This window comes from Nicotiana tomentosiformis, chromosome 6 (genome assembly GCF_000390325.3).
Source record: "Nicotiana tomentosiformis chromosome 6, ASM39032v3, whole genome shotgun sequence".
Classification (NCBI taxonomy): domain Eukaryota; kingdom Viridiplantae; phylum Streptophyta; class Magnoliopsida; order Solanales; family Solanaceae; genus Nicotiana; species Nicotiana tomentosiformis.
The window spans coordinates 137,083,428-137,094,940 of NC_090817.1; the positions used below are offsets into that span (position 1 = coordinate 137,083,428).

The 11,513-nt window shown below is 36.6% G+C and overlaps 1 protein-coding gene across 4 annotated transcripts; it reads right to left on the bottom strand.

The window, feature by feature from the left end:
* Positions 1-1,598: 1,598 nt before the first annotated feature.
* LOC104102214 (protein decapping 5-like) lies at positions 1,599-10,891 on the bottom strand. Of its 4 annotated transcripts, none has more exons than XM_009609869.4 (13): positions 10,730-10,891; positions 10,440-10,599; positions 8,988-9,088; positions 7,111-7,182; positions 6,135-7,028; positions 5,412-5,471; positions 5,256-5,318; positions 5,034-5,099; positions 4,840-4,899; positions 4,501-4,566; positions 2,432-2,632; positions 2,237-2,341; positions 1,599-2,115 (listed from the first exon to the last, which is right to left on the bottom strand). In XM_009609869.4, the coding sequence occupies exons 1-13, from the start codon at positions 10,874-10,876 to the stop codon at positions 1,966-1,968; spliced, it is 2,145 nt and encodes a 714-aa protein (XP_009608164.1). In that variant the 5' UTR covers positions 10,877-10,891; the 3' UTR covers positions 1,599-1,965. The 4 variants fall into 4 exon arrangements, with proteins under 4 accessions (XP_009608164.1, XP_009608163.1, XP_009608165.1 ...); XM_009609868.4 differs by having other exon boundaries at positions 10,440-10,605; XM_009609870.4 differs by having other exon boundaries at positions 10,440-10,605; positions 10,675-10,829.
* Between the last annotated feature and the right edge of the window lie 622 nt (positions 10,892-11,513).

Sequence of the window (11,513 nt, forward strand, 5' to 3'; positions counted from 1 at the left end):
TTCATATGTGAAATGTGATTACATAGCAAAAACGTAAGTTGCTAATATTTAAATCGTCCTTTGGTGACAACAGATAAAAGAAAAGCTAATACTTAAATCAATTTTGTGACGCGTGATATAAAAGGAGGCATCTTTGTTTAAAAATGCATTTGCGTTATCAACTACTCCTACACTGTTGTTTAAAGGAATCCTAATTGATTTGGTAAAATTAGATACTCAAACAGTTCCAATAGTTTTAATTTGGGAAAATGTACGTGCTCTGACTTTGGTTCTTAAAAATGAAAAATTAGCTCAGAAGAATAACAAGATTAAAAAAAAATGCACTAGACGCAAAGACCGCAATTGTTTACCTTAGTTTTTACAACACAAACTCTTCCGCCTCCGTTCAATGATGGTATTTTAAGCATGTACTTTATTCACTTTTAGTTTTCCACTTTTACTTTGCACTCTCATTAAGAGAAAATAAATGAAGCATGTATTTTACAATTTACCAATAATAATCCTAGCATTTCCTAAAGTCTTAAGAAACATGTGAGAAATGAGTAGTTAGTGATAAGAGTATAACAGGAAAAAAAATTGTCTTTCTAGTATAGTGGACAAGTAAAAGTGAAATGTATTTTTAGTATAGTAAACAAGTAAAAGTGAACGGAGAGAGTAGGTATGATGTGTTCAACATCCCATAATGCATGATTTAAGTACACACAGCCAATACAGTTTTATCACCAATTTATTTACTCACAAAGAAAGTCCAATCAACCAATTACACATTAATCTCTTTCTTTTTATTATTCTTTCTTTGTCCCACGTCTGCCCATGACAAATGATGTAGTTAGCAATCACTTTGAGGAGTTAGTGAGACAGATCAAACATCTACAATATATTCCTTTCTTCTAGATTCTTATCCCTAAAAAGAGGAGTATTCTCTTTGCTCTCTGGAAGGGGAAGCTAATAGAAGTTGCCACAATCCAGAAGAAATACAACCGATTTTCAAAATGAAAATCCTTGCTATCTGGGGTTAAAGTTCTCTGAGTTGACAAGATAGAGTCAAGAAAATGCCTAAGGGGAAAGGAAACAAATTTAGTTGTCGGAAAAGGATTCCGATATACGAGTAACTTAAAGGGAAGTATGGATAAATTAAGAACGGCATTAACATACTATACTAGTACTACTACACTTTCCGTTGACATGTCGTTTCTAAATAGGAACCTCTGGCAGCTTTTTGCAACACATAAGATCACTTGATAGTTTTTTTGAAGTATGTAACAAAGACGATACTCTCATCTACTTATTACTACAAACGAAACACCATATAATAGGCACCTAGATTCCTATGGTCAATAACCCAATCTACTGACTCGGGTAACACCAGCACTCCCTCATAAAAAACAATTCAACCTGTGATAAAATTGCAAAGAAAGTACCAGTACCTTTAACCCTCCATTGCGCCAAGCTCATTACCAAACATACCTCCTCGATTGTTTGTGACATACACAAGCTATTACTATCAGTTTCTGGAAATGTACCAATCGTATCCAGCAGGGTAGTTGCTGTCATCCAGAATCCTACTGCTGGTTGCCTCTAGCTTACCACAGAATCAATTTTTAACACTGCCAAAAACAAGACTCTAAATTTTTTCATGTCAATGCTTTGTTATTCACAAAATTCATGACAGATTTTATTCAAAGCAGCTAACTGTTGCTACTAGTTTCTCCTAGTAAAGCAAAGGTGTTTATGCATCAGGTAACCAGTTGTGACTGATTACATACTCCTACAATCACCGGATACGATAGCTTATCTTTGAACCTCAGTGTTCAGCAGCAAACTCTACCCTTCTGTCCTTGTTTATTATACTAACAATACTGTCACGCTAAACCTGACTAAAAGTTTACTATAACTAGATATTGCCAGGTGATGTCAACTATCTACCTCCTGAACATCATTCACAGGCACACATAGAAGCTCATTTTAAGTGACACGACCCCAAACAGTCCGTCCTTGGCCGCGGCCACCACGTGCATTGTCATAGCCTCTTCCACGATATGAGCCTCGAGATGCTCCTGGCATGCGAGCTCCCCGGCCACGACCCCGTTGGTTTTTCTGAGTCTCACCAAATGTCTGGAAAACACATCAAGAAGTCTCTTCAGGAATCAAAATTAAAGAGAATTTCTAAAGGAACGCCCCCCCCCCCCCCCCCTCTTTTTTTTTTTTTTTGAGATACGGCAAAGAATCAAATTACCTCGGCATCTTTTTTCCTTTGTTCAGAAAACTTCACTTTTCCAGATTCACGATCAAGCGTATGACAGGAAAGAGAATCAAAGAAGTCGTCCTTACAATAAACAGACTGTAGAATATAAAGTTAATAACAGCAAATTGAGAGATACATGGAGAAAAATTTGGAAGCGCGAACATATACTTTCCACCTGCAGCTTACCTTGTAATCATGTTTTGCATTTCCATCCCCAGCTTCATCCTGTGCATCACTGTAATCCATCTCTTTCCCATCCCCGATTCCATCATCTGATTCAGCTTTGTTACTCTTGCCTAGAAAATCCCATACCTCTTTCTTATTGAACCTTTCATTCATTGCCTCAAAATCGAACTCCTCGGAGAATCTTTTAACCAAATGGGAATTCTGGAAAAAATAAAGTATGCTCTGAGTACAAATGTCAAGAGGCTTGCATCCTGCAGCTTGTTTAAAACCAACCAACACGATAATCGTCACTCAACATTCCCCAAACTACTCAATACTCGAAACAAGTTTTGACCTGTTGGAAATGAGATTTTATAGCTACATCAATAACCTTGTAAATTGTTATGCTCAAAGATTTTGCATCCAAGGTAAGCGATTTTGTTATTGTAGAAAGCGATCAGTTCTTTTGATCTTGACCGGGCATGGAAAAGCTTCCTTTTTCAATTCCAGAAGTTACAGAGTTTGTGTAAAAGAAGCTGCAATAGGCTGCTATTCTAGGCTCGCTTTGCTTCTTCAAGCTCAGCCCCTTATTTCAAAATAAAAAAACAATGCTAACGAGCAAGAAAACGAAGGCGCTAAGGCACAAAGGCTTTCGTGCAGCTGCTAGATGATTCCTAGTCAGCTAACTGAGAATCCAATAGAGAAAATTGTTTTTCTATTGATTTCTCATTGGAACGATTTCTTGCGAGCCATGAAACAGATAATCCAAGTCGTAAGAACGAACCACACAATGGAGAATCTCAAGCCAATAAGAACCAAGCGTACTGCTTGACTTGCTTTTCTTCTCTTATGATATTGATAAATCGAGCCTTCACTCTTGCCTATAATAAGAGGTCAAGGATTGATTGTCTGTTCATAGTGGCATACTTCTGGCCAGGAGTGTACATAGGTCGGGTTGGTTCGGATTTTTCAATTACCAAACCAAACCAATTGTGTCGGGTTATTAAATCTAAAGACCAAACCAATAAAAGTTTGGTTTTTTTAATCTCGGTTTTTCCCGGATTTTCGGTTTTTTTCTTCGTAAAGTCTTCATAGCATAAAACGTAGAATTTATGCTCCAAATATTTCTTTTAACCTAGTAAAGAAGAACCATATAAGGTATTTTTAGAAAAAAATAACATAAAATATGAGATGAGTCATGACATTGTACAAAAATATTCAACAATAAAGATACAAAGTCGCATAAAATAAATATTATTAATAAGCTATAATGAGGATGAACATAATCTAAAATTACTAATTTGTTAAAATAAGTACGACTAATAAGTACTATTATTTACTTGACTAAACACCAAAAAACAAATAAGTTATACATTTTATCTAAACCATGAAAAAACTAAAAATAGATATCCAACACTATTGACATTCTTAATACAATTAGATTAAACATCTTTTGTTAGCATTAGTATTGATTTGATTTTGGTTTGGGATTTATTTGAGTTACTAAAATTTATGGACTATAAAACTTATTGGAGCATTCAAAAATTATAAGTCCAAGCTTGAAATAATATGTTAAAAGATAAAACCATGAAAAAGTTTAAGAAATATTTATAAACGACGCTACAATAAATATTTTTATGTATTAAATATATTAAAAACTTCTATACATGTAATGTTGAGTTGGTTTGGTTTCGGTTTGACTTTTTTTTAGTTAAAACCAAACCAAACCAATTATGGTCGAGTTTTTTTCGGGTTTTTTTCTCGGTTTGACTCGGATTATCGGTTTAGTGCGGTTTGTCGGTTTCCTTTGTACACCCTGGGATATTAACTTGAATGAGACGCCTCAAGGTCATGGATCGTTATCTATTTCGAGTTCCATGTGACTAAAGTATGAATTGCCTATTAGTCATCAGATGACAAGGAAAAGAGTGTCGGTTGATAATGCAAACTTTACCATGATAAAAGAACTAGGAGGTACACAGTGTAATTGAACTAGTATATTTTGTACGGATCTAGCTACTAGGAATTGTCAAGGATGTCACATCCACGCAAGAATTTCAAAGAGATCAAGTGCTATAAAGAACAGTTACCTTTGCTTCGCGTCCGCGAAATTGACCTCCCACATTGCGATGATTGAGTTGAGGAACACCATTTGGCTGGAACAATGTGGAATTAATTAAATAATGGGGTAGGCCATAATATGAAGAATACAAATACTTGGAGTTTACACAATCAGAAAGGGCAAACTAAAATTTGGCATTCATCTGATGAAAGGGGATAGCAAACCACTAGTGGAAAGTCTTAGCAATACTGAATTTACCAGAGAAAGAAGCAACTTCACAAAGCAGCATGGCAAAAACATGAAATGATCAGGACTATAAGAAAAAAAAAGGTTTAAAAAGCAATGGAAAACTAGCCAACTGAATTACCACTTGTCCTCTGCCCATGCCCATATTATTCTGACGAGAATGTAGAGCAGCTCCAACAAGCTGGAAGGACAAGAAGAAATCACTTCCTTTACTTTCTGGTTAAGAGTATATGACATAGTTCAATACTTAATTTAGCCATAACTACATAAGAGGAAAAACAAATGGATCACATGCTCTAAACTAATTAAAGTTACCCCATTTCCTCTTCCTGATGCATGCTTCCTATAACTTTGATGTGTATATACAGCAGCTCCTTTTGGCTGAAATAAATTACAACAAAGAAAAAAGGGCATATGACAGAATCCACGCAGAAACCAAACTTCCCTTTTTTGGGCTTAGGGAGGGCTGGGGCAGGGACAACAAATAAGGAGTTTGTCTACCACCCATAGGGCACACAAAAAAGTGACTTAGGTTACCGCATTTCCTCTCTGTGTGTGGCCTCTACTATTGTGATGAGTGGATAATGTGGCTTGATGTGCCTGAATAGACATAAAACAGCCCACAAGGTAAATATCAACACTCCTAAAGAGGCATAAACGAGAACAGAAACTACAAGATATGGAGAAAATTACCCCATCTCTTCCCCGAGCAAAGTGACTTCTATTGTGATGAGATGATGTAGATCCATGTAACTAGAGAGAGAACAAGGATGGGTGTCACGCACACAAAAAAAAAAAAAAAAAAATCAGATCTCCAAGTTGTATCAGATAGTAAAATCATGAAATACAGCACCAGACAACATGCGAAAAACAGGAACTACGTAACGTTGCAAACAGAAAAGGAAGATGGAGGAAATAAATGCAACCAATAACAAAACAGTAATTTTTTTTTATCACAGAAGTTGTTTAGTAAGTAGGAAACTAAAAGTGGGCTTATGATGATATCCATGTGCATTTATTTAAAGGGTTCCCGCAAAAGCTTTTTCGAATTGGTAAATGTGGAAGTGCGCCTCGCACAAAAATGATTAACTATATGATTCTCAGAACGTCAGTGGATGTTGGTTAAGGGTCTCTTCATTTCTTTTTTCCTTAATGAAGATCAAAAGAAACTACAACAACATCAAGCTGATTACTAAGGCTAAAGAATTAAATTACTCAATAACGAACAAGTGTAACCACGCACAGAAACATCAAAAATAGAAAAGGGTAGATATTATCAAACAAGGAAACAGCAGGTTTCCAATTTTTATATGTAAAGCTAAAATACCAGCTTAGTTGCCAAACATTAATGGGCACATCACAATATAGGAGAGCGAACGAATGGAAGTGAGAAGTAAGGAGAGAGAGTGTCCATACTGTTTTAGTTGTAGATTTTGGTATTGACTCCACGGTTTCTTCTGTACTCCCCGAAGGCAGAGGTTCTGATACTGATGCTTTAACAGTCTGTACATCAGCGTTTGACGTTTGCGATGATTGAGGTGATGAGGAATCCTTCACTCCTGACAGCACCTCTGGTGACAAGAGAGATGATCTTGACAGATTGCTGAGAGATGCATCTTTTGTGTCTACATTAGATGGCACAGTTTGCGAGATTGTGGAGAAAGAATCTGAAGTGCTAATGGTGGAACTTGGTTCTTTAGTTACTGGAGCCAGAATAGCATTGACATTAAGTTCTGCTTCCAGAGCAGACACCGTTATTGGGCCAGAATCCATTGCTACAGTTGGAAGAGCACGGAATGCATTATTTGGCATTGGAATAGATGACAAATTAAGAAACGGTTTAGCAGGCTGTTCAGCATTGGATTTCCCAGATGACGGCATTGGGGGGAGCAAATTTGGGGAAGCAGTACTAATAGGCAGCAGCAATGGGTGATGTTGTGCCGCCAAACTAGATCCTCCGGCTAGAGATGCATTCACATTTTGGTATTGTGCTTGCTGCTGAATGGGAAGGGATGCAACCAAACTCTGTGGTGGTGGAGGAAAACGTTGCTGTTGAAATTGAGAAACTCCTCCTGAGGACCCAACTAATCCAGGCCAATAATTAGGCACAGCAGGCCCATTGATATTTACAGGTGGAGGAGGAAGCGAGCCCCAAAGGCTAGAACTTGGTGGCGACAGATTCGGGGCAAGATTCACCTGGAAAGGTGCAACAGGGAGTATGGACGGCGCACTGGTACTAACATCTGCTACTTGTGCAGCACCAGGAGATGTCATGCCCATGGTTGACGGTATGGGGTTAGGAAAATGAGACTGAATAATTAAAATAAATTAAAGTTAGTTAAATCTCTAAGATGCAACAGAATGATAATCCATCATATTAAAATCAACATACCTGTATTATGGCAGGATCATCAGGAACAACTGAAGTACTTTGAGGGGGTGGTGAGGATATAACCTGCAGATCCTGTGAGACGAGGGAAACGAGAAGCAGATATCCAGAATGAGCCCATACTTAGAGCCGGAAAAAACCCTTAGACGAATAGCTCCAACACTAATTCAGGTAAACTTCATCAGACATACTATACAACATCCGAGGAGAAGTCAAATGTAAGATCACTTCTCCAACTGAAAAGACAAGCAATTAAGTTTTTGATCAATGACCCACAGCCCCCTTTTTCCCTCAACATTGCTTCTTTCTTATTACAAGCCATAAAATTGATAGTGCTTCATTTAAGAGTAGTGCAGAAACATCTTTGTAGTTGCTACTATTTCATGAGAACAAAATTAGTGTTAGATTAAACAATAGGAAATATATAGATTTTCACCAAGATCCATCTAGACGCTGTTAGATTTTTATGCCAAACCTTTAATACCAATCTCTAAACCCACTATATCTGACAACCTGGAAGATTCATTGTTTAGTATTTTGAGGCTTTACGGGAAAGAAAGAGGATGAGAAACCTGGGAACCTCCCGTGTCTTTTTTTGTTAAATAAAGTAACGGGATCCATTCATTCGCTCCAGTACAGTGGCATTTTAACTCCTAAATAAAATTCAGCGAGCTAACAAGATCTATAAAATCTAGTGCCAATTTTTTCCATTTCAGGGAAATAATTATTGCTGCGGCATGAGCTTAATAGTAAGTAAGAGTAATTGTACACGATCAGAAAATGCTTTATGGGTCTCAGCATTCTCGTTGAGTGTCACTTTTTTCAGAAATGCAAAACTTCAAAGTATACCTGGTAAGTACAAGGATAATAGTAGAACTTATGTCTTTATCAGTGACAGACTCTTATCAATTTAGCCCGCTAGTCTTGAGCTTAGGCCACCCAACCAGACAGCTCATTAGCCCAGCCACAAAAGTTTTTGAAAGTTTCAACCTGGCCCTTCTTACAAGTCCCATTGGCAGCAAAGAAGCTGGAAATGAGTCTGACAGTTTTAATTGATGATCCAATCCAAAAGAAGAAGCATAATGATGCCGCCTATTATTTCCATTCAATAAATACCGTTTTAACTAATATCTTCATTTCTTTTTACTGGAGAAGCCAACAAAATGCTATTCAAACACCACATTACGTAACTCCAATCTCCAAAGATAAATATTATTTAAGGAACACTTGTCACATAGATTCACTCTGTGTGCAAGCAAAAAAACTCAGCATGTCGAGAGAAAATCAGCCTACCACACCATTAAGCTGAAAGAGAAGCTACTTGAACTGAGCTTGGGCATCCTCACTGACGCTATTTAGTTATTTGGGATACGAATTCCCACTATCGAATCTGTCAATTCTGCCTTATCCTACCCATGATCATAGAGGCTTTTAGCAACTAGAAACAGTTGGACGTGAAGAAATCACAAGCAGAATCAGCACGTTACGCAGTTACTCACAATTATCACATGCACTCCAATGATTAACCGCCAAAATGATTCTGGAAGAGTACAATAAAAAAAATAACGGGAACAACCATGTAAGGCACTGTACAAGAAATAATTCAACTACTCTTGCATGGTAGCTATCTGTTGGCGTTGTGAAAAGCTCAAATGAAGAAACAAGAATGTCCGAATGGAAAGTTCCAATGAAAATCCCAGATGCAGTTTCTCTCATCTTCATTGTTGTAGAAAGAAAAAAGGTATGATAACTGAGCATGTAGGCGAATTAATCACCAGAACAGCTGTAGGTCATCCAAAGTTTTTATGACAATAATCTAGTTCTAATAAAAACACCAAGCACACAAAAAGTAAGCAGGTAAAGTCAGAAGTAGCGTTCACCTTTATGTCACTACCTCGGAAGAAAATGTACTCATAAATTTTGTCACTGGGAGATATCTGAGGTCCATCCTGCTTTCGTCCTTCTGTCCCATATGATTTCACTGCAGCATACAGATGACTCATGTGTCAAAAATTTGTATAACAAGAAGCTAAGAGTTCAAGGTGAAACAAGTCGACTACACCGCCAAATACCTAAACATTATTAATCTGGCCAAACAACTTAACAGTTGTCAATACAAAAAAAATTAACAGAGGCAAGTCACAAAATTCAGGATCTAGAAAATTCATCAAATTGCTATGACACAAAGAGACACTAACCACAACATTTGCTCCACATAAAAAGCGAAGAGCTTAATCTTAAAATACTAGTTGGGGAAGTAATTATTTGCTTCTGAACAAATTCTTCTTGAAATTCAACTCAGGCCTTTATATCAACTGGAAGGTTGAAAAACTGGACACATGCACGTTCCCTTCTGTCCGCACTTACTCAAGCGACCAGCTGATATTACAGTAATAAAAATTGACAAAGACTCAGCTTCTAATAACTTGATTACGGCAACAAAAAAAGGATGTTTGATTCACTGGCATACCCCCCAGACATCAAAATCTTGCAACATATCTATTCTTTGCATAAAACATTTCCTCACATGTTGCATGTGCATGCATGAATCATTCAGAACTTCAGGGTGAAAAGAAATAAATTCTCAGATAGTTACACAAGTGTCCCTCAGCTCTTCGCATTTTCCATCTAACCTGGGGCTACCAAACCATCATAACCACTGTCTAAACGACTTTTTCCTTTTTACTATTGGTTGTTGAAATAGACAACTCATTGCAGCTTTAATGCCAATTTTATTGAAAAGCACCTCACCACAAAACGACGTTCAATAGAATACAATATGCATAAGATAGATTGGACTAGATATAAGTCAAGGAAGATATACATAAGAAGCTTCAATTGATAATTCCCAGCATCTCTCGATCCATTAATTTTTATGGTGGGAGTTTCTCTACTTAGTAAGGAACGTTTCTTATGAATAGCTGTTCTTTCCTAAGTAAGAAAAAACATTCATGTCCTAAATACCTTCTTTTTATGGAAGATTTAAGTCAAACAATTTCTCGAAAAAAATAGAGGTAATTGCAGGGTTTTCAAATTGACATTATCAACAGAAATCAAAATCTGAAAACCCTGCAGTTTGACACATGTATAATTCAATTCTCAGTCCATACAACACGCAAACGATTCCTAATTTTTTGCTTTGCTCTCCTAAAATTCTGATAGCACAAACATGTTCACATTCACAAACTAACAATGATATATCCAAAAATATATATATTTCCGACCAGAGTTTTATGAATACAACTAGAACACAGAGTGATCAAAACAGAAACAATATCATATAAAAAATAAAAAATAATAATAATAATAATAATAATAACAGAAGTGTATACCGTTGCGAAGGCCGATGGTGGATTCTAGAGCATCGAGATGGAAGAGAAATCCTTCATAACGAATATCAGACTTTGTAATCAAGCAAATGAGACTCCCAATGTAGGAGTCGGCTGCCTTAGAGGCCGCCGCTGCCATTGCCCAAATCGGTGCTGTGTTTTTCTGAAACTGAAACCCTAATGAATCAGTGCTATCAAATCTATAGAGCGGTAAAAGCAAAAACAGACGATAGATTACGATAATCTGAGGGAAGAAGAATCCGTAAGAAACCGCTTCCGCTTTTTGATGTCACCTGGCAAGAGTTGAGGCCCGACGCTGGCTTTCTTCTTTCTTTTCTGCCTAGTGTATGTATGTAAACAGTAGAGCTAATCACACGAGAAGTGTTATTTCCCTTTCCCTTTAATACCTTTTTCTTTCCTTGACTTTCTGTTTTTTTCATTATCTTGCTATGTGCTTCTCATTAAGAACACTCCATAATTAAAGTTTCACATGTGCTTTGCCTCCTTAATGAGTTTATCCGATACTAATAACTTGAGTAAATTGATAAATTTTGCATAATGAATAATTTATAAATAAAAAAAAAAGATAACATGGAATTCATGTGAATAAAAATAAGATGGAATTTAATGTGATTTAGTTCGGAACATGATGTAAAGAATTGTTATATAATTTAATTTAATTTGTGAGCAAGATATACATGAATTATATAACTATATTATTGGAGTTACAATAAAATAAATAATAAATTTATAGAAATTTATTTTTATGTAGCTAAAGAAAGAGTTTACTACTAAATAAATAATAGTTTTACGAACTAATGTTATTCTTAAGTGGACGAAAAAATAACAATTCATGTTTTAGAATTTAAATATATTTTATTTGATAATTGCATATCACAACAACAACAACAAACCCAGTAGTATCCCACGAGTGGGGTTTGGGCAGGGTAAGATGTACGCAACCTTATCCCTACCCCGGGAAGGGCGGAGAGGTTGTTTCCGATAGACCCCCGGCTAGAGAACCACTGAAAAAAGAAAAGGTAATTGCAACAAGTAGGAATAACAGCAAGATGAAAT